At 44.1% G+C, this 27201-nt stretch overlaps 1 protein-coding gene across 2 annotated transcripts; it reads left to right on the top strand.

Moving 5' to 3' along the window:
- The first annotated feature begins 6025 nt into the window (after positions 1–6025).
- PDE1B (phosphodiesterase 1B) lies at positions 6026–23311 on the top strand. 2 transcript variants are annotated; one of them, XM_015819416.1, is made up of 13 exons: positions 6026–6141; positions 7967–8149; positions 8817–8883; positions 9881–9997; positions 12310–12450; positions 14264–14364; positions 14671–14796; positions 17264–17365; positions 18622–18742; positions 19321–19402; positions 19635–19752; positions 21756–21892; positions 23214–23311. In XM_015819416.1, the coding sequence occupies exons 1-13, from the start codon at positions 6038–6040 to the stop codon at positions 23309–23311; spliced, it is 1497 nt and encodes a 498-aa protein (XP_015674902.1). In that variant the 5' UTR covers positions 6026–6037. The 2 variants fall into 2 exon arrangements, with proteins under 2 accessions (XP_015674902.1, XP_029140600.1); XM_029284767.1 differs by having other exon boundaries at positions 21750–21892.
- Positions 23312–27201: the final 3890 nt, after the last annotated feature.

The following is a 27201-nucleotide window of genomic DNA, read 5'->3' as shown; positions in this document are numbered from 1 at the left end:
TTGGGAAATCTGTTCATAGTCCCACATCATTCGAAGGATGTTCATCCCAAAGTGCATAGTTAAATGTCCTTTGGGACAACTATGACCAGGATGACTGAGAATCTCCACAGACAACCTTAATAGTTAATAGTTCTCAGAGTCTATGGTAGCTGCAGATAGGAGACTGCTTCATTTTGGCAAGATTCTGTCTATAGGCACGGAACAATAAAGAACTCAAATGGGAAGAATCACCACATGTCTTCCTTGGGTTTTGGGCCTAACATTATCAGTGTTTACAGATGACAGGCTGATTAGGTATTCCTCAGAGTAGTATTCTCAACACCATGTGAAAGACACCTGTTTGGGAAAGGTGTCTTAATAGATGATGACATTTTTTTCTTGTTTCCCATTATCAGCACACAGCCCCTGCTACTTTTACATCTACTGATTTAATTCCTTTGGCATTTGAAGCTCAGTAGATGTTGAATAATTTGGTGACATGAGTGCTGTCTTTATGTTGTTATTTCATAGTAATTGAATTTTCAAAGACAGCACACTATACCACGCATATTTAAAGTAGGTTTGCACAATATACTCTTTCCATCAAACTTAATGCCATCCCACCTGGTGCCCCTGAGGTTTATAAGATGATAAGATAAGATAGATAAGATAAGATAAGATAAGATAAGATAAGGTAAGGTAAGGTAAGGTAAGGTAAGGTAAGGTAAGGTAAGGTAAGGTAAGGTAAGATAAGACCGCCTCCTACCAAACACCTCCCTTCGGCCAGTCCGCTCCCACAGAGAGGGCCTCCTTAGAGTGCCGTCGGCCAGACAATGCTGGCTGGCGACCCCCAGGGGGAGAGCCTTCTCTGTGGCAGCTCCTGCCCTCTGGAATGACCTACCCCCCGACCTACGTACAGTTGCGGACCTGCGCCTTTTTCGCTGAGCCCTGAAGGCCCATCTATTCCGTGCGGCCGGCCTGGCGTAGCTTGATTATGTTTCAGTGGGGGGTTTTTTACAGGTGTGTTTTTAGAACAGGCCCGTTATTTAATTCGATTTTAAAACAAACTATTTATTACCGTGGTTTTTAGTATCGCCTGTTCACCGCCCTGAGTCCCGCAAGGGAGATAGGGCGGTATATAAATGTAATAAATAAATAAATAAAAGATAAGATAAGATAAGATAAGATAAGATAAGATGAGATAAGATGAGATAAGATAACCTTTATTGTCATTTTTTATTGTGGGCACAGCAGCACACATCAAAAATGAAATTTAGTTGCCCACTCTCAAAGTGAAACACATACATGACACACACCAAACATACTATGAACAACATATGTATAGACCCACATCCCTACATAAACGTAGCAAATAAATATTAAATATTGTCCATCTTGAATATATAATGGAAGGAGGAAGCTTGAGAGTTCGCAAGATTAATGCTGTATGGAACGAAACTATGGCTGAATCTGGATGTTCTGCTACAGATACCACGAAGCTTCCTCCCAGAAGGTAGCAAGGAAAACAGGTCGTGAAGAGGCTGTGTAGTGTCAGTACTGTCAGTGCTGTTGTGTCAGCACAGCCTTTCTTTGTTATACACATGTCTTTTTTGCAGGTTCCTGCATGAGCCTGAGAAAAGATGCTCCTGCTTTTGTGTGTGCTGCTGTGTGTCAGTTACTTAAAGAGGCACTTAAGTGATTCATAGCGCAAAGGTAACTTCAGGTTCCCTGAAGGAAGGCCAGCTGCTTTCACGAAGAGCTCATATGAGGTCAGGAACATTTCTTCCAAATCATTTTTAAGGTCTGCCCGATCCTACTTTAGATCAACAAAATCTCTCTCAAGCCGAGCTTTACTCCTATGGACTATATGAAGACACCTTTGTGATTTTCTTGACAGCTGCATGCAAGTGACTAGCCACGGCCACCCTTCTAGGGTGTTTTTTTCAACTTCCCCTACAGGTCTAGGTTTTTCTGATAACCCCCCCCCCATCCCAATACTAACCAGATCTTAATCCAGATCCTGCTTAGTTTTTTTTTTTTACAGTCAAGGAAGGCTGGGTAAGTGCTGCCACCTTCTGTGACTTCCTTTACATAGCATTAAAAAAAAGCATGAAAGTCTCACTCACCCACACTGAAATCTAGAGGGAGAAAAACATGAAAATTCCTACTGCAGTCCTCAGCCCACTCAAAAAACATTAAGCTTAATCTCCCAGGCTCTCAAAGTTTGTCTCCTGTTGATTGGGTCATCCTTCATCGGCTTTGAGGGCCCTAGAGAGCATTTTTTCCCCGTATTCCCTGCCCCAACATCCCCTCCCCCCCATTCAGTCTATTACCAGCTAAACCTTACTTCTCTATCTGCTATTCTCCGCCTTTTTGTAATCCAGTCACAGCAAAGCTCCTGCGTGGATGCATTTTGCTTTCATTCTCCCTTCTGCTCTATGGTGCCACCCTTTCTCCAGCAAAGGGGTCCTCCGAAATGAGAGATTTTTTTCAAGTACGGGGAGATCCCATTGTCTATCTACAGTGGTGGCGAACCTATGGCACGGGTGCCAGAGGCGGCACTCGGAGCCCTCTCTGTTGGCACATGTGCCGTTGCCCCAGCCTTGCCTCCCCCGCGACCCCCTCCTCTCCAGCAGCCCCCCTGAAGGAGACTCGCCCTCGAGCGTGGCCCACACGGAGCAGCGCAGCCAAGGACATGGCAGCCAGGCAGTGTAGACAAGACTCTGCCCTCACACCCCATCATGCAGTTGATGCTGCAGGGCGCAGGCAGAGGGTGTGGCCACCATAGCGCTGCTGGGCTGCCTGGGCGATCTGCCGCGGGCCCTGGAGGTGGTGAGTGGTCCTGTGGGCAGGTGGGGCGGGGGATGGGGGAGGCAGAGCGGGGGCGGGCAGCGGGAGTGGAGTGGGAGTGGGGCCAGTTTTTGGGCACTCGGTCTCTAAAAGGTTCGCCATCACTGGCCTATCATTAGCTTCCCTTGTTGGTACATCATCAGACTGATTTAGGCAAGGAAAATTAGACAGAAGTCTTATTCCCCGCTGATGGTAGAAGGAAAGGTTGGGGAAGAGTTACGATTTCTCATTCAGCAGTTGCGGCCATGAAAAAATTCTTGGAGGGCCAGGCAGTGGATTATGAAACACACTGAGCTGTCACTGAAAATGGCAACCCAGTCACAAGATTTATCTTTCCTGTAACATGTAGCCCAGCTGATGCGATTGTTTTGTCATCATCCTGTTGTGCTTCCATTTCTCCAGCGTAGAAGAACATAGGCTTCCATATAAGAAATGCCCTGAATTGTTCTGTGTTTTTCAGCAGCAGCCCCTAAGCTGACTCTCCAGTAGTGTTGGGCCATGCTGGCTGGGGATCCTGGGAATTGTAATACTCATGCATCTGAAGGGTGCTGGATAAGGGAAGTTCTAAGTTCAAAAAGAGGACTCATCACAAAGCTCCTTGTTTTACAGCTTTCCTTGTGTTGTTGTTGACATGTTTTTTTGTCCCCAAGAAATGTGTGTGCACTTTCCATTTCCTTCAAAAGACACTCATGCGTTAATGATGTGCTCCTCTGGTTTCACTGAAAGACTAAGTGGTGTTTGTTGTTTTCCTGTCAGTGTCTTTCATGCATTACAATAGGACTGATTAATTGGAAGTGAAACATTACAGACGAAGCGCCTGGCTGAGCTTGATGGCCTGTTATTAACTAGCAGCACACGAAGAACTGGCCAGAACTGCATGACCTAACCTATCTTTTGCTTTGGCTAGGCTGTTGATATTAGCCCACTCTCTGCAGATCAGGTAGGGTCATTGTGTCACAAGAGAAATACAGTTGGTGAAACAAGTCACAGGAGGGGCATTCAGATGAGAATGGAACCCACTTTTGTTGTTCCCTTCTGAACAAAAGGGAAAAAGTTGAAAATTGGAAGAAATAAATTACGAGAAGAAAGGTGAATGAGAGTTTCTCCAGATGTATGAGTAAAGCAGATCCCAAAGTTGTCTATAGGAGCGAAAGAGCACTTGCAGATTAATCCTGTCCCATTTTTTTATAAGGGGTCTTGTTGACAGATAGAGTTGGCCCTTGGCAGGCCTTCTGCCTGCCTCACTTAGAAGCCATTTTCAAGACAAGCTGCAGGCTTATTAGAACTGGTTGAATAAGATAAATTCCCTCCTGTTATATAAATATACAGAACTGTCCATGTCAAAATGAAGAATTTGGGAAGAGTTTTGAAAGGCCATCTTGCCCAATCCCTGAAGATTAGTGCAGAATAGGGCTGTGCTTTGGGATCTAAAGGTGAGAGGATGATCCTGGGGAAAGATGTATTTAGTTTCAAAGAGTTGTGGACAAGGGCTAAAAGCGCTTACTCGTGTGTTCTGAAGTGCCTTTTATCTTTTGCACAGCACTTATACAGATCTTAAAAATTCCTTGTTTGCTGATATACAACCAGCCAGACTCTATTTAAAGACCTCCAGGAAAAGAGAGCATACCCCCTCCCAAGACAGTCTGTTTCATTGTCAAAGGGCTTTCCACAGTTTTTCTTTTCCTAGAGCTGAATTCTGCTCTCTGTCTTAACTTTCAGTTGAAATCACCTCTAATCTTTGCTTCCAGCTTTGCTGTATAGTGCAGCAGAAGACCGGCCTGTTCCATCTTCTGTATGGATTGTTCAGATCTTTTGCAATGTCTGCCAATGCCTTTGTGGGTCTGTTACATACATCCCTTGTGGGATGAAATCCATACGAGGAGGTGGGTGGGTGGGAGTTAGCATCCTTTTTACCATTTTCAATTGATTGATCTCAAACTCCCAGCATTGGATGAAAAAGACCCAACGGTCTTCTTGGTTGATGGCAGCTAGGGAGGAGAAAAGAAGACTTGTTTGTAGGCAAGCAACCTGGGAGCCATGGTGGCACAGTGGTTACAAGGCAGTATTGCAGGCTAACTCTGCTCACACTGCCAGGAGTTCGATTCCTTCAATCCTCATCTGCTCAAGGTTGACTCAGCCTTCCATCCTTCTGAGGTCAGTAAAATGAGGATCCAGATTGTTGGGGCAATAGTCTGACTCTGTAAACCGCTCAGAGAGGGCTGTAAAGCAGTGTGAAGGGGTATATACGTCTAAGTGCTATTGCTATTGCTCTTTGTTTTGTATCTATAATGCTAGGCTCAGGATCAAGAAGGGAATTACCTATATGTTTATTTATCTATATAAATAAAAATGTAAATGTTCGTTTGTTCAAAATCTTAAATCGCCGAAAGTTCTTCACCGATTGCTTTGAAATTTTGACACAACGTTGCATTCAAATATGCACGTGTTTTTATATACCTACTATTATATAGATATCACACCTGTGACAGGTAAAAACATTTAACCTGTCTGAGCCACAGCAACGCGTGGCTGGGTACAGCTATTTTGTTATATTTTCTTCCTGTTATCCCTTGAAGGAACTCTGCATGGGATTCTAAATCCCTTTTCCTGCCCCTTTATTATCACATCAACCCTGTGAGTAGGATAGGTTGAAAGGGAGATGAGAGTGACTGGCCAATGATCACCCAATAAGTTTCATGGCTGGACAGAGATGTGGACCTGGATTACTTTTGCCTTATTTCCATCTTCTAATGGAGTTTAACATATCCTCTTACAGTGAATGCTATTACCCTGTGTCCAGTGGTATATTAACCCCCCTCCAAATGTAGTGCTTTTCTATCAGAAACTGCCCTTCCCTCCATTCCCCTTGAGTGTGTTAGAAGGCAAAGCATTTTCCAAGAGAACACTGCATTTATTTATTTATTTATTTTAAGAGCCATTTTTGATGTAGTTGATCAAGCAGTTGATGGTTGAGGAAGTTGCAAGTTCTAGAAAGATGACCAGCCCTGTCCACTTTCCTTGATATTATCTTCTCACAGCAGTGGCAAACAACTGGAATATGATTTCTTTCTGGTTGGCTCTTTCTTGAGGAGGTGGGATTGTGATGTGGGATGCTCTATAGCAGGTGAGCCAAGGAAAGAAGTTTTCCCCAGTCTACTTTACTCCCTTCCTCTCATTTTTTCCCCCCTTGATTTGCAGGTTGCGGTATATGGTGAAACAGCTGGAGACAGGAGAGGTTAATATTGAGGAGCTGAAGAAGAACTTGGAATATACAGCTTCTTTGCTTGAAGCAGTTTACATTGATGAGACCAGGTGAGGGTGAAGGGTTGGGAAAGCCCTGTTGGGTGTCCATCTGGTCCAGTACTATTTCCCTCCCTCCCTCCCCAAAGTCAAAATGAGTGCCCCTGGATAGGCTGCCCATCCCCAAGTTAAGCAGACTCCAGACTCACATCCCATTGCTGAAAATTCTTCTGGAAGTCAGTCCATACACCTGGAGAGCACCCAGGTTGACGAAAGCTGGGATAAACTGAATTATGGGGAAGTCGTAAAGCAACCGACACCGTCAGGCAGAAATTTGACAGTGGTGGTTAGCATCCTGGCTTGGATGCTGGCAGAAGCTCTGCTGAGTTTTACCAGCTCTGAAAGCCTTTAATGGGTGGATCTTCCTCTGGTTTCCAATTCATATTGGCACTAAGAAGGGATGTGGTTCCCCCTAGTGGCAGACTGTCATATGAAGAACTCACCAACCTTGGATGCACTGAATCCAGAGAGTCAGTCAAATACTGTACACGCTGTTATCTAAATCACAAACTCATTCTTCAGTTTTCTATTAAGTTGTAGGAAATACTTTCTCAGAGACACTAAGAGAAACCCAAGTAAGAGCACATTAGAAGACACCTCATCTCTATCTAAAGTCCAGAGAAGCACTGATGACATTTCCCTATTGTTGAGTTGTCCTTCATCCATATTTAAGTTGCCAGAACAATACTATCTGTGAAATTTGTTGTGCCCATGATTGATCCAGTGGTGGGATTCAGCCGGTTCTCACCAGTTCAGCAGAACCGGTAGCTAATTTTTTGTTGCCCAGCCCCAGAATGGACTTCCGGAAGCGACATCGACACAGAGAACCTGTTGTTCACATATTTGAATCCCACCACTGGGCCAATCCCTATTGGACCTTTACTCTAGGTGTTTTTAGTTTCTATCAGTCATCTGACTTCCTTCCAAAGTAATGCTTGAAAACCTAACAGCTTTACTCACCTTGAAGCTGTTCTCGTACCTTCAGAATAATGGGAAAGATACTACTTTAGTAGTGAGGCACCTAAAATCCTCCCTTCAGAGATTAGAATGGCCCCAACCCTATTAGCCTTTTGTAAGACCTTAAAAACCTGGCTATGTTCCTGAGCTTGGGTTGTTGAATGCACCAAGCCTCCCCCTCCCACTTTTCCTGGCTTTATTGGTAACGGGCCAAATACCTTGCTCTTGTGTATTTTGAATTGGCTGTTTAATGTTTTCTACTGGTTTTATTGTTTTAAAATGTTTTTCACATTTTTTAATTGTAAGATACATTCTGAATTGTAAGCTGCCCAGAGTCATTTCCTGAGATGGATAGCTTTAGAAATTGATTGATGATGATTGAATGAATGAATGAACAAATGAATGAATGAACGAATGAACGAACGAACGAACGAACGAACGAGATAGTATGACTTAAGACCATCTTACTCATGGGCTAGTACAGGGGTCTTCAAACGTGGCCCTTTTATGTCTTGTGGACTTCAACTCCCAGAATTCCTCAGCCAGGCATGCTGGCTGAGGAATTCTGGGAGTTGAAGTCCACAAGTCATAAAAGGGCCACGTTTGAAGACCCCTGGGCTAGTATAAGCAATGTTATGTAGACTTGAGTTAAAACATCCCTTCATTTTATTTTTCAAAATTTCTTTTAACATTTAAAAGACGATCCATCATTGTTGAAAACCAGGCTAAGTGCCAGTGTTACTGTTGTTCTCTGGGCTTCTTTTTAATTTTGGGGAGGGGGCAATGTAATTGCAGCTTTTGTCTCCTATTGTGACGCACGTTGCCTCTAACTGCTTATCATCTGTCCTTCCTCTCCCCACTGGCACCATTCCTGTTTCAGGAAGATTCTGGACACAGAAGATGAACTCCAAGAGATCAAATCTGACGCTGTGCCCTCTGAAGTGCGAGACTGGCTGGCCTCCACTTTTACCCAGCAGACCCGGTCCAAGGGGCGCCGTTCGGAGGAGAAACCCAAGTTTCGCAGCATTGTGCATGCTGTTCAAGCTGGCATCTTTGTGGAAAGGTTTGGTTCGTCTTGCCTCTTCCCGGACTGCCTGGAATTAGAATGGAATAGGGGATGAGAGATGAGGGACAATGCTTGTGTGGTTGAATAAGAAATGATTCACATGAGATGACAGAGGAAAGAGAATACTTTGTCCTAAGATAGCTTTTCCCAGCTGAGAACCCCCATCTCTGATTTCTTGTTCTGCAGCTTACCAACCCTCCCCCCCACATTTGCATGGTTAGGCATGCTGGTTAGGGGTGAAAGATGGGAGGGCATCAAAGGGGGTCAAATGGACAACTCGGGTCTGACTTAGTTCTGGGGCATCTGTGCAGGGGACTGTCTCTTAGTTCTAGTTTAGGAAAGGGAACTGGGATAATGAAAAGGAGCGAATGGAAAGGAGGAAGTAGATAAAAATGCATATTGATAGTGATGAAAATTGAAACTGAAAATTATTATATATCCTCCTGTGCCTGGGGAATCTGTACATGGGTCTGGAACACTACTGGGCTATTGATTCTTAGTATCTCTGGAGAAGAGGTTCAAATTCGACGTGCCTGAAATTTATTTGCCCTGCCTGGAGAAAGCCGAATGCTCCTTGCATGCTTGATGGGATTTGGAAGCTGTTTCTAATTGCAAGTAAGCCAGATCTCCCAGGGACCGTCTGACTGTGTCTTCCACTGCACAGGATGTTCCGTCGAACGTACACAGCTGTGGGACCCAATTATTCCCAATCGGTCATCAACTGTCTGAAGGTAACAACTCTTTTGGGAGGGAGGATCCTGTTAACAGTGCTATGCTATCTGTGTAAGTGTCTGCTGGATGTAATGAGGCTTACACTCTGGTAATAATTCCTAATTTTTGCATCCCGTGGTTTCTCCTGCTGGAGAGGAGGCTTCTGTCATTCACCCCACCCCAATTCCCAAGGCTATTTTTGCCCATCACCTCAAGCCATCCATTGGGTCAATATTTATGAGTCACACACTTTTCTAGCTATTCCCTACTATCCGCTCTATAAAAAAGGATACTGGAGGCAAAGTTTCCCCAAAAGTCTTAGTTTTCACCAGTAATCAATAATCCGCACTGTAGGGGTTAATTAATCACTTCAAGAAGGAAGAGGCTTAGAGGAATGCTCTTTGATATGTATTATAAACCACCTGGAGTAATTTGGAATAGGATTTTGTGTGTGTGTGTGTGGTAGAATGTAGTCAGGATTCCCTGGAGGGAAGAGCTGCATTCCAGAGGATCCAAAGACTAGTTTATATAGTTTGTTTGGGAGGAAGAGGGTCAAGAGAGTTCTCCCCTAGAAGTTCTTAGAAATACCTTTAATGATTCAAGTAGTTGCTTTAGTTTGGCAAGATTTCTGCCTATAGGCAAAGAATAGTAAATTGCTTAGAAGTAACTCTTGTGTGTCTCTCTTGGTTTGTGGAGCCTGACAGTAGGTAAACGATAGATGAACACGTGTATTATGTGTGTACAATGTGCGTGTAGAGGTGAATGGATGGATGGACAGATAGACAGGCCTATTTATTAGAGGAATGATTAATACCTAGAAATGGATTTCTTGGTTCACATTAAGTTCCATCTAATAGCCCTCCCTTTTTTTTAAAAAAAACATCCTTTTCTTTTGGATCCTTGCCCCATTTTTCCTCCTGTCCTACACCAGAGGTAAGTCCTTTCCTTAGTAGGTATGGCAGATTTGACCCTCCTCTCTTGCTCCGTCTTTCACTCTGCCTCTGTTTCTCTTCCTAGAGTCTTGACCTCTGGTTTTTCGATGTCTTTGCACTGAACAAGGTGAGCGAAGACCATGCCTTGCGCACAATTGTCTTTGAACTGCTCACCCGCCACAATCTCAACAGCCGCTTCAAGGTAAGAAACGAAGGGGTCCAGGCACATCCAGGTAACCCTTCTGTGCCTGCAGATTAAATCATCTTTCCAAATTGTGAGAAGTTAGGGCAGCACTATAATGCTGCTTTTAAAGTAGAAGAGGGAGTGTATTTGTGTGTGTGTGTGTGTGTTTGTGAGGATCCTATTTTTATAGGAGTGATTAGTTGGGGAGGAGTTCTGCAGGCTAAGGGCTGAAGCCTGAGTGGTCTGTAATCACGTGAAGTATTAATACCACTTTACAATGCCTTAGTAAGGCCACACTTGGAATCCGGCATCCAGTTTTGGTCACCACGATGTAAAAAAGATGTTGAGACTCTAGAAAGAGTACAGAGAAGAGCAACAAAGATGATTAGGGGACTGGAGGCTAAAGCATATAAGGAACGGTTGCTGGAATTGGGTATGTCTAGTTTAATGAAGAGAAGGACAAGGGGGGACATGACAGCAGTGTTCCAATATCTCAGGGGCTGCCACAAAGAAGAGGGAGTCAAGCTATTCTCCAAAGCGCCTGAAGGCAGGACAAGAAGCAATGGATGGAAACTAATCAAGGAGAGAAGCAACCTAGAACTAAGGAGAAATTTCCTGACAGTGAGAACAATTAACCAGTGGAACTCCTTACCTCCAGAAGCTGTGAATGCTCCAACACTGGAGGTTTTTAAGAAGAGACTGGACAGCGATTTGTCTGAAATGGTATAGGGTTTCCTGCCTGAGCAGGGGGTTGGACTAGATGACCTCCAAGGTCCCTTCCAACTTTTTATTATTATTATTATTATTATTATTATTATTATTATTATTATTATTATTATTATTATTATTATTATTATTATTATTATTATTATTATTATTATTATTATCAGATCCAGAGTCAGAATTGGGTGGGGTCATTTCTCATCTTTCCCCTCTTTTCCCCCCAATCAAAGGATTGCCAGGGAAGGAGCTGAGCACTTTGGGTAAATGTTTTGAAAGCAGACTGAGGACTAGATAATGCCCATCCTTTTTTTTACTTTGCCAAATTTCCAAGAGTCAAAAAGGTAAAGACTCTCTTGAATCAAATATGGACCTTGCTGCTCTCCACAGAAGTGGTTTGTAAGAAGCAGATCTGATTCCATATAGCTTTTTTTTCTTTTTTCTTTTTGATAGCAGCCAAAGTTGGCTGGATGCTGCAACTTGGTAGGACATCAGCAAAATAGTTGTAGTAATTTCTTGCATTAAAACAGGTTTAATATGTTGCTTAAATTACCAGGGCTTTTTTTTTGAAGGCTACAATAATGGAAACCTGGTTGAAACTCCTGCAGTTTATATCTGAACGTTCATCATTCATCATGGGCATAGCCAGTGGCATGAAGTTATGGGAATGATAGTCCAAAACCTCAGCAGGAGACCAGCTGCTTCTCCTGAATCAAATAGTTCAACATTTTCCAGATGAGATGTTGCTTTGATGATAGAGGGTTCTGAATATTCATGATAAAGCTACAGTCATCTAGCTCTACCTTTAAAACTTCCATTTTTAACAAATGCTAAGCCATAATCTGACTTGCCAGTATGTACCACCTAAGTCACTCTGGCTTTTTCAACAAACCATTATGAGAACAAACTGTGGCTTATTGTGATTTCAATCATCAGTTGCTGGCTGGAGAATTCTGGGAGTCGAAGTCCACACATCGTAAAGTTGCCAAGCTGGAAAAACACAGCAGTAGATCATATATACTAAAAGGGGAATCCTACTCTGCATAAAAGCCAAGGTCTATAAGGGTTTTGTGCTCAGTCTCCAGCATCTCCAAATTGGACAGGGAAAAAACTTCTGTCTGAAATACTGGAGAGCCACCACTACTTAGGCAGATTACATTTCAGACCTTGTTGGATTGAAACCCCCAACCATCTCAAGTCAGACTTTCCATGCTGGCTGAGGAGTTATAATCCATCAAAACTGGAAGACATGCTTGGAAAGACTAATACAGGTAGCACCAAACTAGATAGCAATAGCACTTAGACTTATATACCGCTTCGTAGTGCTTTACAGCCCTCTCTAAGCAGATTACAGAGTCAGCCTATTGCCCCCCAACAATCTGGGACCTCATTTTACCGACCTCGGAAGAATGGAAGGCTGAGTCAACTTTAAGCCGTTCAGAATCGAACTGCTGACAGTCAGCAGAATTAGCCTGCAATACTGGATTCTAACCACTGTGTGCCACCATGGCTTTTCAGATGGATCAACTATCAGACTCAATAGAAGACATCTAAGCTTGCAGCTATTTTCAGATCTTGCCTAGGGTCACCTTGTCTTTGTTGTTTTGCAGATCCCCACGGTGTACCTCATGACTTTCCTGGATGCACTGGAGGCTGGTTATGGGAAATATAAGAACCCTTATCACAATCAGATTCATGCTGCTGATGTTACCCAGACTGTACATTGCTTCCTGCTTCGCACTGGCATGGTGGTAAGGCTATCCTGTGGACTGGGTGAATGTCCCATTTGTTCACCCTCAAGCATGTTAATATTGCATGCTTAGAAAATTAATTCTGCTTTTTGAGTCTGAAGAAACTTTCGAATCTTGGGTTTTAGTGCCTAACTTTCTGTTGGGATGACCTAAATTACTGTACCTGGGATAAATCTCAGGAATGAGACCTACAAGCTGTTTTGCTCCCAAATTATTCTTTATCAAAACTCACTGAAACGCTATACACATACAGAAAGCAACAGTGCCCTCTAGAGGTCTTCCCAGTTTAGCACCAAGCCGGGAAATGGAAAAACTGATCGCAGTCAGCAAATGTCTGCTGAGTGAGTTGTGTCCTCTCCCCCCGCCCCGTCTTTAAAAAAATAAGGTGATAAACAAAAAATTCTACAGGTTCTATTACAAGATGAATACACAGTTTTAATTAAAATATAAAATCATATCAAGTAAAAAACCCCAAACAAACCCTAAAATAAATCAGTGATCCGACCTGCTAAAATGCATTCTAGCAAATAAAATATCTTGAAAACCAATTCTCTCTCTGAAAAGGGGAGTTCCCATAGCAGGAGGCAACAAGTTCCGCCTAGGACAAGGCAGAAGGAAGGACTTTTCCCAATATTTTTTTAAACCAGGACCGACTTATTTGGGAAAGCACAGCCTTTAAGTTAGGCTGCTTCTCTTTGGGCTTTGAAGAACGTAGCCAGCAGCTGTCTCTTCATGGGAATGATGCCTGCTGAAAATGTTGGTCATATTCCCAGCACACCTGGAACTCATTAGCTTTGAGAGGTTGCTGGAATTGGGTATGTCTTGTTTAATGAAGAGAAGGACTAAGGGTGACATGATAGCAGTCTTCCAATATCTGAAGAGCTGCCATAAAGATGAGGGGATCAACCTGTTCTCCAAAATGCCCGAAGGCAGGAACAAGAAACAATGGATAGAAACTAATTGAGGAGAGAAGCAGCCTAGAACTAAGGAGAAATTTCCTGACAGTGAGAACAATTAATCAGTGGAACGACTAGCCTCCAGAAGTTGTGGGAGTTCCATCATTGAAGATTTTAAAGAAGAGATTGGATAGCCATTTGTCTGGAATTGTATAGAGTTTCCTGCTAGAGCAGGGATTGGAATAGAACAGGGCTCCCCAACTGCTGGTCCGTGGACCAGTACTGGGTTGTGGCATGCCAGCAACTGGTCCGCACAAACAAGCAAAGCCCCATCCGCGGGATGCAGGCAGCACACAAAACCACGCACTCTTCGGTCCGCGGAAAAACCTCTCTCCACAGAACCGGTCCCTGGTGCTCAAAAGGTTGGGGACCTCTGGAATAGAAGACCTTCAAGACTCTTCCAACAATTTTCTTTGGAATGACACAAAACCATATTTGTGGTAGGAATCCTAAGATGAGAAATGGTATATGTCCTGTGTGGGAGCAAATTTATATTTTATATCTGTATATCTTATTTTATATTGCACATACCCAGCCATACATATCTACCAAAGAACAGTAAGATAGGTATCTGTCTGTGCCTTGTTGCTGCTTTTCTTCTTGCCATGGGAAGTGCAATTGTTATAGTGTCTGTTTCCAAGAAAGTAGGCTTTAAGTCAGAATTTATGCCACAGATAGGACAACAACTGATCTAGAAAGGTTACGGAATCAGCGAGTTTTGGTCATAGGGATGACTCCCCCCCCATTGTAGAACATGTCCTCCATTTATGATGGCAAACGTCTGGAGTTATTTCCAGACCTCACCCTTTCATTCCCAAAGATGCTGATAATCTCCCTTGCTTCTTCTTTCTCCACAGCACTGCCTGACAGAGATTGAGGCCCTAGCCATTATCTTTGCAGCTGCAATCCATGACTATGAACACACGGGTACCACCAACAGCTTTCACATCCAGACCAAGTAAGTAAAAACGTCGTTATGTGGATGTTCCATTGCTAACCTTACAGTGTCACTTTAGAGGAAAGAAGAATTCTGAAAGACCTGTAGAATGCACAATAACAAATAGTAAGTGAACTGTATTGGTTACTTGAGGCCTCCGTGGCCTCTTTTTGTCACACAATTAAAGATAAGCCACTGTAGGCCATTGTATTAGGTATGTTTGGAGTTAACCAAAATGTTGAAATGTTCACCAGTTCCTCAAAAAAGCAAGATCATTCATCCCTGCCCTTGACATTGTGTTTGCTTTATGGTTTTCTTCTTTTTCAGGTCAGATACAGCCATTTTGTACAATGACCGGTCAGTTCTAGAGAACCACCACATCAGCGCCGTCTTCCGCATGATGCAGGAAGATGAGATGAACATACTTGTTAACCTGGCCAAGGATGAATTTGTGTGAGCCCTCATCCTCTCTTTCTCTACTGAACCATGTTCTCAGGAAAAAAACAGGGCATGCTTTCACTGAGAAATGCTCCAAAGGGGTCCAGGCATTGTGGGGTGGAGTAGGGCAGAAATCAGCAAATTGATAGTCAACTGTGGTTAACTGGAACACCATGGCCTCTTCCTGCAAAATGCTGTGCATTTATACATTGTTGTGAGAAAAGAGCAACAATTAAGTTGAGCTTCCTCCTCTAGTAAGTTGGCCTTGGGTTTATAATCTCGCTAACTGCTCAATTCCTCTTATGTGGGACTCCTTCTAAATATTTTTAATTAGTTCCATCTGATATTCATTTATTTTTGGATATCTCCACTTTGGGATGTCATGTCTTTCCTTAGGATGATTGATGGAATATTCTAGAGACCCCTGCATCTCAAAATCAGTGGGTTTGTACATAGAAGAGTTTGCTTAGATCAGTGGTTCTCAACCTGTGGGTCGGGACCCCATTTGGGGTCGATCGACCATTTCATGGGGGTCGCCAAGCAAGGTTGTCCACCATTTTTTTTGTCCGCCATTTTTTTTGTCCGCCATTTTTTTCCCCCTTTTCCGGCGGGTGCCTTACCTCCCTTGGGCTGGGCCAGCTGGTGGTCGGCCTGTTCCGTCTCTGCCGCTTGCCAGCTACGCCTCGGCCGGCGCAGGGGGCGGAACCACGCATGCATGGCGCTCCCTGGCAGGGAAAGTCCTCGACTTACGACCGGTTGGGTAGTCCTCAACTTGCGACCGGTTTAGTCCTTGACTTACGACCGGTTTAGTCCTCGACTTACGACCGGTTGGGGTCACGGCATTAAAAAGGTTGAGAACCACTGGCTTAGATGGTAGCAGAAATAATTTTATATTTTTTAGGCATTATGATTCTAGACATTTTGAAGCTGAAAGGACTCAAACATACAAAACCTTTCCAGGCAGTGCATTTGTTGTGTTTAGAAGTTTTCAGTTGTTGCTCAGACACTTTATGGTATGAGGATAAGAACTCTGATCACCTATCCTTGGTTTTTGGAACTAGCCTTCCAGACCTATAGCAAAAGGTAGCAAATTGTCCTCTTGCGTGATGCAAGGAACTCCCTAACAGGGTTGTGTATGTGCGTTTGTATGTACATAGCTGCTCAGAGAGTCTTGCAATGACTAATAAGCAGTGATGGCAAAGGTTCTGGGTTCTATCAGCATCTGTCCCAAAGTTGTTTGCAAGGCTTGTTCTGTGGATCTCCTACATACCTCTTTTCATTCTTGAGAGGTTGAACAAGAGCCTCATTATCATGCCAGCACCTTCCACTTGGCTTGATTGACAGCTTCAGCCTGCACCATATATTTCTGCCTGACACCCAGGTTTGAAACTATTTCCAAATTCAAGACAATTTACATACCAGATGTTCTCATCTTGGGCCCACATTTGTTGTTACAATATTCCCTCAGCCTAGCTGAAAGGGCCCATGGGGCTTTGTAAATAATTATTATGATAAATAGTCTAATTTTCTTGCCATCAGCTCCCCTTTCTCTTATCACTTTTGAGAATCCACTTCTTTGTGGCTTGAGCAATAAATCTTTAGATTTGTTGCAATCTGTGGTGGGAGGAGAAGGAGAGGGGAGGGGAGGCAGGAAACAGAGCACAAATATCCTCTCTCAGGTACATTTGGTACACTCATTGTGATGAACTTTACATAGGAATTTGTACAGATCTTTGAATTAGAATTTTCTGGGATCCATGTATTTGTGTGTGTGTGTGTGTGTGTGTGTGTGTGTGTGTGAGAGAGAGAGAGAGAGAGAGAGAGAGAGAGAGAGAGAGAGAGAGAGATTCTGGAGGCTTGGTGAAATTAAGCTTTGAAATTCTATTGCATTATTTTTAAGCTCAGCTGCTCAACCACAAAGATGATTATTTATTAAATCCATTCACAGGCAGGAAACAAAATGAAATAAAAGTTGGCAGACTCCTTCTGTTAAATGTATTACAACTGCAAAGGACTTGCTGGGAAGATAGGATTTCCAAAGACTTCCTGCAGCAAAGCAGTCAGCATGAAGATATATTATCTTTGGGAATAGACTGAATAGAAGGAAGGCATCTGTGTAGTCTCTAATGGTATTTGAGTCTTTCCAGCCACCCCCCTGCCCCCCCAGGGAAAAAAAAAGGTTAAAGACATGACTGTCATTATCAAAGACGATATCAAAAGCTAAACATGCCAACAATGTTATTTTGATGTTTGAGCATTTTTGATATTTGTGTCCTCTTGGGGCAGAAGTTTTCTTCTGGGATTGCAGAATATCAACTCAAATGTGATCACTCATGGTAACAGAATGGACAGATCCCCCCCCCCCCCCGTTTGTCACTAAAAATGGGGATTCCTCCTAGTGCATTTGTGTTGGAGGTTGAAACACATAAGGAAGAACGTTGTTTGATGGTTGGCTGTGTTTCTTTGATTTCATGGGGTGCAGGGAGCTCCGGTCCCTCGTGATTGAAATGGTTCTGGCGACAGACATGTCCTGTCACTTCCAGCAAGTGAAGTCCATGAAAACGTCCCTGCAGCAGCTGGAACGGTAAATGGCAAAAGGAGGGCTGTGTGCGTGTATGTGTGTGCATGTGCATGTGTTTAAAAAATTGCTGTGATAACCCCTGGATATGTAATAGAAAAAAAATGGATTTGAAAGCATAAAAAGCATGGAAGGTTTGCAGATACATATTAAATCTGCAGTACATTAGAAAACTCTTTATCTAGCCTGAGGCAGTTTTTTTTTAGTGATGATGATGCTGACAACTAAGTCAGTTCAGAGTGAGGGTGGACAATGCTTCCTTTACAGATATTTTGAGATGATAGCTAGATAGCTAGATAGATAGATAGATAGATAGATAGAGAGAGAGAGAGAGAGAGAGAGAGAGAGAGAGAGAGAGAGGGAGGGAGGGAGAGGGAGAGAGAGAGGGAGAGGGAGATACATACATACATAGTTAGGTAGATAGATACAGTAGATAGATAGATAGATAGATAGATAGATAGATAGATAGATAGATAGATAGATAGATAGATAGATAGATAGATAGATAGATAGATAGATAGATAGATAGATAGATAGATAGATAGATAGATAGATAGATATAGGCAGGCAGGCAGGCAGGCAGACAGACAGACAGACATAGAACTGTAGATGAAACAATGAGGGGAAGGGAAACAGGACTTTCTGAGCCACATCTGGAAGCACTATCAATCAATCAGAATAGAGCTGGAAGGGACCTTGGAGGCCTTCTAGTCCAACCCTGTGCTCAAGCAGGAGACCCTATACCATTTCAGGTAGGTGGCTATCCAGTCTTTTCTTAAAAACCTCCAGTGAAGAAGCACCTACAACTTCTGAACTAGTCGGAATAATAGTCAACAGTTCTTTGAGGTTGCCCAGGTTCCTTCCTGGCTGCTTCTGGCATGCACAGAGGGCATGGGGAAAAAGTCAAGGTCTTCACATATATGGGTGGAGCATAAAGTAAGAAGTGGCAGAAGTTCCTCCTGTTGCCTAAGGAGCATACCTGTTTTATTTTTTAAAAAAAATCAGCTATAAAACAGCAGTGGAAAAACAGGTCTCTGGAATAAGGATGTGCAGAGTAAGTGGTAATTCTGCTCCTTGATGGGTTGGGTGTTGATACTTGCTAAATCAGGCTTCTACACAACAGCAAAGGTGAGAGCCTGGAGCATGGCATAGCAAATGGGAGGCTGCCTGTCCCAATTGGGACACTGTGCCTTTGTGGGTCCGTTATGCCAGGGGCAAGATCTGACCCCATTCTTGCTATTCTTGTGCTGCTGCTTCCCCAGGATTGACAAATCAAAAGCCCTCTCCTTGTTGCTGCATGCAGCTGATATCAGCCACCCCACCAAACAGTGGCCGGTGCACTGCCGATGGACCAAAGCTCTCATGGAAGAGTTCTTCCGCCAGGTATGCCTGGGGTTCTGCCTCAGAGGGGTTATAATGTTGGGGCTCGGAGGCCGAATAGGACTGCTGAAATCATGCTCACCTTTCTTAGTAGTCACAAACACTTGCTTATTCAAACAAAGCCACAGTTTTCAGGTTTCACCAAGTCTCTAGAGCAGACATGTCAAACTCGGGATGTCATGTGATGTCGCGCAACGTATCAGGACGGTTTTGCCATTGCTGGCAATGGGGTGGGTGTGGCTTCTGGATGACGCATCCGGCCTGCGGTCTAGCAGTTTGACACCCCTGCTCTAGAGCATTTTCAGGGAAAGATTATATTCCATGCATGAACTGAGTTTGCACTGCATGTTACACCTGGTCAGCCAATTAGCCCATTTTCTGGGTTTATATCATACACTGAATTGTGAAGCATTCCACAGGCTGGGGTTGCATGACTTCTGTGCCACAGATCAAATTAAAACTAGCCCAGTTTAACACCTATCATGAATATAACCGATTGGTTTACTTATGCTGTGTCATTAAATGTCTGACTCAACCATTGCACTACAAGACTTGGTTCTTATCTACCTTGTTTTTTATAGGGAGACAAGGAAGCTGAGCTGGGATTGCCTTTCTCCCCATTATGTGATCGCACATCCACACTGGTGGCCCAGTCACAGATTGGTGAGTGGTAAAAAAATCCCAGACTGTAAGCCACAGCGGAGCTCTCCTTGACTGCCTCTTCCTTCCCTCCCTTGATGTAGTAGAGATGTTAATGTATCTTCCATACATTATTTTATTTATTTTGTCCTGCCACAGGGATAGTGAACTGTCCTCATTGCACTCTGTGGATAACCTTTCAGAGGAAAACAGAAAAGTCCACGGCCCTGTCCCTAACACGCTTTTCCTTCCACAGGTTTCATTGACTTTATTGTGGAACCCACTTTCCAAGTTCTGACAGATGTCGCGGAGAAAATGGTCATCCCATTAGTGGAAGAAGGTTCCAAGAATAAATCGTCCAGCCAGCAGAGCAGGTAGGCATTTACTGGTGGGGATGGAGAATTGTGGAAGAGAGGGAGGTGCAGCCGTGGGGGTGGAATGGAACCTCTTTGGCATTCTTTATTGCAGTGTTTCTCAGTCTCAGCTACTTCAAGATGGGTGGACTTCAACTCCCAGAATTCCTCAGCCAGCCATAGGAGTTGAAGTCCACACATCTTGAAGTGGCTCAGACATGAATTCTTCTCAGGGTTTTGTCCTACTTGCCCAATATTCCAACTCTTTGGTCTGACCTCCCTAATGTAGATCAGCAGGTGGAAGATTGCTTTTCAATGACCAAAGGTTTCCGGGATAAAGCGATGATTTGGCCTTCCATCTTGTTCACAATTCTGGGGGGGAAAATGTTACTGTCTCCTAAGAGAAACTGTTTTCTCTGAGTCCCTGATGGCATTCTGACTGGTCTAGCCTTTGAACATGATAATTGTTTTTATTATACTGTCTGGTATATTCTGATGTTTGCAGTTGGGCAGCATCAAATAAGATTCCTCTGTCTCAGCCTAGCTGTCTGGGGCAGTATTTTCTTTCACCTCTTCCAGTGGGAAGGATACCTTCACCCTCCAGTTGGGAGCTGATCCTGCCTGCAGACAAGTCATGCACGATCTTTTGCAAGCCCCTTCTTTCGGTGTCTGAAAAGAAGCAGAAAATAATAACAATAACCTTGGAAAGGATTCAATGGGTGGATAAAAATGCCAAATCCAGTCTAGACATCTGGCTGACTGTGTGATAAACCATAATAATAATAAACCATAATACGTCAATTGCATAATAATTCAACTGCAAAAGGCAGTTGTAATTGGAACAGCTCACATTCTGCAATGGCACCTTTGATTTTAGAAAACAACAACAGCCTATTCCAGGTCCTTGGGAAGGATTTGATAGTTGGATAAAAATGCCAAATGGAGTCTGAACATCTGGCTGACTATGATCAGCTATAGTAATAATACAGTTTGATGGTATGTAGTCATACATTCCTTCCCTCTTTCCTTCCTCTCTAAATGGATTGGAGAAGGCATGGATCCTTTGCAGCCACCCAGTTCCCTATCTATCTGGGGCTCTAGGACAACTCACTGCAGGACAATCCAAGCGGGATAACTCAATGCAATAAAGGTTATCCGCCACTGTTTTTTCTGCATGACTTCCATTTTTGCCAGTGGAAATAAGGTCGAAGAAACAGTGGTGTATAACTCTTATTGCATTGAGTTATCCCGTGTGGAATTGTCCAACAGCAAATTGTCCTGTGGCGAGTTGGCTGAGGTGAGCTGGCCATGGCGAGATGGCTGCAGAGAGTTGTCCCATTTTGCCTATTTGGAACTGGTTCAGCTACAGTGGCCAGACTTTGCTTCTGTGTATTTTTCTATTGCCAGGCTATGCCACATCAGGTGGAGGAAAGAAGCCACGGAACGCTTAAGCATATTTACCCCTATATTCTCGACTGGATATAAGGAAGTGGCTTTAAGGTGGACTGTCTGTCTAGCTTGGAATTTTTTACTGAGTGACAGAAGCTCCCCGAAGCCTGACATCTGAGATTTCTACATCTCTTTATAAGCAGCTCCTCTCCTAACTGGGAAGAGCAAGGTGTGATATTTGGCATGCACTACTGATGGTGGACCGCTGCAAAAAAATTCTCTCCCTGCAGGGGAAGGCAAAGCCTGCCCTATAATAATGATCTTGATTGCCCCAGATTTGACAGATGAAACTTGATGAGATGGGAATTGAAGGAGATGACGGATGGGATTTTGCTTGTTTGTACGGACTGGTTGCTGGCATGTCGCAGCCCAAGAGTGGTCCATGGACTGGGGATTGGGGACCCCTGTGCTAGAGAGCTGTAAGACAGAGCTATAGTGATGACAAGATGTGAAGTGGAAGAACTCGAGAGAAGCCAGCACAGGGAAGAGAGGAGAGGAAATGTCCACAATCTCTCCTTGCAATGACCACTCTGGGGATGTGCAACATGTTCTTGACTGTATCCCACTGCCCACAGTTCCACCTGGCGTCAGACTTCTGTAGATGAGCACGCTGAGCTGGGGGACATCAACGCTGACATCAACAGCTTCCGTTCCACCTGGAGCAAGTACATCCAAGAGAACAAGCAGAAGTGGAAGGAACGAGCTGCCAGTGGTATGGGAACACTGATGGAGTGAGGGAGCTTTGGAGAAATTCTCCCATTCAGGTCCCCTTAAAGGCTTTCTGTCCCTTCCTTAAGCTGTTAAGAAAAAAAAAAGAAAGAAAAGGATCATTTTTAGATGTTGACATGGTGATCAGCCCTGGTTTCTGATTTCTTGATGTCTATACACATCCCATAGGTCAGTGGTGGTAAACCTATGGCACGGGTGCCAGAGGCGGCACTCGGAGCCCTCTCTGTGGGCACACGTGCCATTGCCCCAGCCTCCCCCCGCGACCCCCTCCTCTCCAGCAGCCCCCCTGAAGGAGAGTCGCTCCTGAGCGTGGCCCATTCAGAGCAGTGCAGCCAAGGACATGGCAGCCAGGCAGCGTAGACAAGACTCTGCCCTCACACACCATTGTGCACAGCTGATTCTGCAGGGCGTGGGCAGAGGGCGTGACCGCCATAGCGCTGCTGGGCTGCCTGGGCGATCTGCAGCAGGCCCTGGAGGCAGTGAGTGGCCCTGCGGGCAGGCGGGGGGGTGATGGGCGGAGTGGGGACGGGGGCAGGGGGTGGAGCCAGGACGGGGCCAGTGTTTTGGCACTTGGTCTCTAAAAGGTTTGCCATCACTGCCATAGGTATAGGCTGCCTGTTCCTTCACATTTTCCCCCCAATTAAACTTAAAAATTTTCTCAGAGCATGGGACTTCAAAGTTCCATTTCAGAAGAGAGAGACCTCCAAGTTCTTCTTCCTGCCATACTCTTCAGTTTACTAAATCAGAAGGCTGGGCAGCTCAGGGCATAAAGCTTCCTGCCATCCCATTGGGGTGTGTGTGTTTGTGTGGCAGCCCTCAAATCCCCTCAAATCCCTGAAAAATCATTGGCACAGTTTCTCTCTGGTCTGAAGCAGAAAATACAGGACGTTGTTTTAAAATAAATAACAGTAATCCTAATCTAAAGGCTGGTCCATTTGGTACCATCATTGGCCCACTATAACCTCAAGTCTTCTCCCTCATTTTACCCAAGTGTTGTATATATGATTGCCAAATGGTTGCCTTTTCCTCTTTTTTCCTTGGGAATCTTTTCTGTGGCTGGCTTTCTTATAAGTTCCTACAGTCTCCCTTTGCCAGCCTCTTCACTGCCACCTGATCTTCCAAGGATTTCTCGGACCCAGGGCCTGGCTAGATCCCTCTAGATCCACGGATAGATAGATCTAAAGCTGGATCTGGGAATAGATGGATCTAGATCTTTGTGCATATAGATCTAGATCTATGAGTACATAGATCTAGTTCTCTCTACCTGTGATGCTATGCTTCTGATTGATCCCCTCTCGGTCTAGGAATCACCAACCAGACATCTATTGATGAGCTCTCACCTTGCGAGGAGAAGGCCAGCACACCTGAAAATCGGCACAATCAGAATGGCAATGTGGAATAGCGCTGCGTATGGGAGGAGCAAGGTAAGGGCTTCCCAGCTCTTGCTGGGAAGAGAGTGCTGATAATTTCAGCTGAAAAGCAGGGAATCGGGAAGATCCTATATTGAGTCTCTGACTATTATTCCCATTCAGATTTCCTTCTCCATAAGAGGCTTAATTATTATTATTATTATTTTACGGAGAAGGGTTATTTTGTATGTGGTGTATGTGTGATACAGGAGTCTTCATTATTTATTGATTTATTTAAAACACTTATATAGCTGTCCATTTTATACCAAACTCTGGGTAGCTGCCAATCAAAATTAAAACAATATTAACTTTCAGGCCCAAAGAACCAAGAATGACACAGGAAGTTACTTCTGAGTAGCTCCTTTATTGTTGTTCACCTACAAACAGAATCTTGCCAGACTAAAGCAGTAACTATAGATATACTTTCTGATTTGCTATGGGTCCAACCTTGCTCTTTTCTGCCCACTAAGCATTCTAAGTTCTGCTGTCATGGAAAGAGCCCCTCTCTCCTGTGACTCCAGACAACATTCCACCACAATAACATAACATAGCACAGCACAGCACAACACAACACAACACAACATAACACACAATACTTAACATTTCTTCCACCCAACCTTATCTAAGGCATTTACATAGCAGGCAGTTAATAGCAGGTAGCAAACCAGAAACTTGGCAGATAAAGTTTCATGCCACTGGGAAGACCATTCTCACTCCATCTCTGGTTGATGTCATTCTGCTTTTTCTTTGGGGCCACTCCCCCTCCCCTTAGCTAACTTTCAGTTCCACTGATGAACGTAGCATGGTTGCAAGTATCCCGGGATAGTGGGAGTTCACCAAAACTGGATTATCTGTGGGCAGAATACCCAATGCCAGTCAATGGCCCAGGGAAAGGTCTGAGGCTGCAACAAATCCTCAAATGCCTCAAAAATGAGACAAGAATATAAAGTTGCGTCTGTGTGCTGATCACATTATGAAAGCTATACGGTGTATGGAATCTAACTTGGAAACCTACGGTTATGACGATGACTAAGGTCTACAGTGACATAGTCTGGCCCCTGTTGTGGTTGTGGAGGATGAGAGGAACCTTCTATTTTGGGTTCATTGATCAAAAGACTCCCTTGCCTAATCTTCTCTTCCCTCAGCTTGTTCAGAAGGCTGCTCTAGAAAGGCACAGACATGAGACACAGATCTAAGGCTGCTTCTCACTTTGTTCCCCATATGTTATGTCGAATTGAGCATAGCAGGTGTTGTTCTTTACATAGCCCCTCTGCAGTCTGCTATGTAGATAAAAACTGGCCTGAGGTGACAAAAGCATCACCTCAAATGCCAAAAGGGAGAATTAAAATTGGCTTAACTTGCTGGATTTCTGATTTCCGGTCTTTGCTGTCAAGGCCTTCTGGGAGATGTAGTCCCAATACATCTGAAGGATACCTGGTTGAGGAAGCTGTTCTAAAGCAGGGGTCTTCAAACTTGGCCCTTTTATAACTTGTGGACTGGCTGAGGAATTCTGGGAGTTGACGTCCACAAGTAATAAAAGGGCCAAGTTTGAAGACCCGTGCTCTAAAGCAATCTGTAGCAACTAAATCCTGTGGCTATTCATTCCAAGTGAGAAGAGCAAATCATCTGCAATGACTTATCTTCTGGCAAGGATCCAGTTATTATTATTATTTTTTCTCCAAGTCCACCTTTAATTTTGTTTTTATTTTAACTGGCAGGTTTTCAACACAGTTTACTCCAAAGTCTTCGATACCATCGACTCAGCACCATCCGCACAGGGAGGGAGCCCCTCCCCAGCTCGAGAAGGGTGTGACATGAATGCGACCATCAATACTACTAGTAATAATATTAATACTGATAAATGCAAGTGTTACCGAGTCAACGATGTCGACATCACACAGTACACACTGCCTGCCCCATCCCTGAGTTGCAGAGAATGAAAGACTGAGACCCTCCCCCCCCGTATAGCTTCCTCCGATCCCTGAGTGCAAGTGGGCAAAAGGCCATGGTAACACTGCGACTGGTCACCCAATTCCCTTTCATGCCCAACAGCCCAGGTAAGGCTTTTCACTGCCAAACCAGCCAAACGACTGCCAAGGCAACTCTCACCACTTTCTGCCCCCCTTTTAAACAAAGAATGGCGGTGATTGTACTGTAGGTGAAGAGTATGAGGAGGGGTTTGTTTGTTTTTTTAACTGAGCATGGCAGGCATGTATGTGTCTGAGGGTGGGGACTCTCATCCCTGCATGATGGCCTCTGAAGTAGGCTTCAAGTGGCTGGATCCCAGCAATCCTTCACCCCTAATGAAATTCACCCCCATAGGGCAACATCCTGCTGTCTCTGTCATCCAGCCTCTTGCATGGGTAAAGGTCATCCTTGTCCTCTGTCTCCCGGTTTTGAAGACATCCAATTTTCAACTGCTGTGGCATTAACTCAGAGCGACTCAGATCTCAAATACATTACCTCTCCCTGCTTTCAGGCAAACAGCTTATACTGTGACCAAAGGCTGTAACCTCACCTGCTGTCCCCATCATCATTAAATGTTGCCCTGTCCCAGCCAGTCACTCCAGCATTTCAGAGAGATAAGCAAGTGAAGGTAATCTTCTCTTTTGAAGCAGAAGCTCTTCAGTCCTGATCTTGAAAATTCAGTTGTGTTTTCTTTACCTATTCATAGACTCAGTCCCTGCTATTATGAATTTGCAGTATGGAGGCCAGGACACTTTGGACCAGCAAGAGATTTCACAACTGCTAGGAACATCTGAGGAGCAGAAAGTTCACAGTGTCTCAGTTCAGCCTTCCCCAACCTGGTGCTCTCCGTTTGTGTTGCTCTACAACTTTGACCATCTTTATTGGGCACGGCCATCTAGAATTGACAGGGATGGCAAGGGATGGAGAGGTGGGTGGGAGACAGAGGAGGCTGGCTGGGCATTGAAGTGAATTGTAGTCCAACTCATTTAGAAAGCACTCATTTGGGGACCACTGTCCTTTGAGCCATCACTCTGATCTGTGGGCATCAGGATTTCAGCATCTGTTTTTTCATTGAGATTGTGGGCTTAGATGCTCTTTTGATAGAAAGCCTGTCTTTCTTGTGTCTATGGAGATTCTCAACCATCCAGGTCATGGTTGTCCCAAAGGTGCTTTTTCAAAAGGCAACTGTATTTTCTTGCGTTTTTTCCTTAAAAACATTTCGCTTCTCATCCAAGAAGTTTCTTCAGTTCTGGCTGAATGGTGGGGAGCGGAAGGATTTATATTCCTTAGTGGTCATCTGGTTGCTAGCAATCTGAAGGTCTTTTGTGTGGTGTCCTGAAAACATGGATGTTACTCTGCCTAGTTGACATCAGGATGAAAAAGAGAGACCTCCTGCAGTCAAAGGGAGTTCTGAGAAGGGCATCCCACCAGCAGAAGAGAACAAAAGACCAGGGTTTATTTAACCTGAATCAGGAGTACAGAGTAACATTAGGGTTCTGCTAAGTAATAACATCATACTTGTCACCAAGGGCATATGGTCTTTGTCTCAAGCTGCAGATCATTCCATATACCTGAAATGTGAAGATATGTCTTCCAGATCTAATGACTGGTTGCTACTTAAGTCCTGACACCTCTTTCACATTTAGCAGCAAATTATAACAGAAGCATGGTTCTGACTTGTTGAGGATCCTTATTAGATGGATGTGGCTCTAGGACTGTGGAGCATTGTCAGACTCATAGCAGAAACATCTTTGGAGTTCTTCTACAAGATTGAGATATCTTTATTACATTACTATTGAACAGCGAGGTTGGCTAATTCCCATTTTGGGCACACTCTCTTTCACTTACACTGACGTTTGCTAAATTACAGTAGTCTGAACTGCCAATAATGCTACACAACTACAAGCATACACAG

This window comes from Protobothrops mucrosquamatus, unplaced genomic scaffold, assembly GCF_001527695.2.
Source record: "Protobothrops mucrosquamatus isolate PMUCROS unplaced genomic scaffold, P.Mucros_1.0 scaffold917, whole genome shotgun sequence".
In the NCBI taxonomy this organism is placed as follows: domain Eukaryota; kingdom Metazoa; phylum Chordata; class Lepidosauria; order Squamata; family Viperidae; genus Protobothrops; species Protobothrops mucrosquamatus.
Note: the sequence above shows the minus strand (reverse complement) of the source record. Positions and strands in the feature narration are given on the sequence as shown.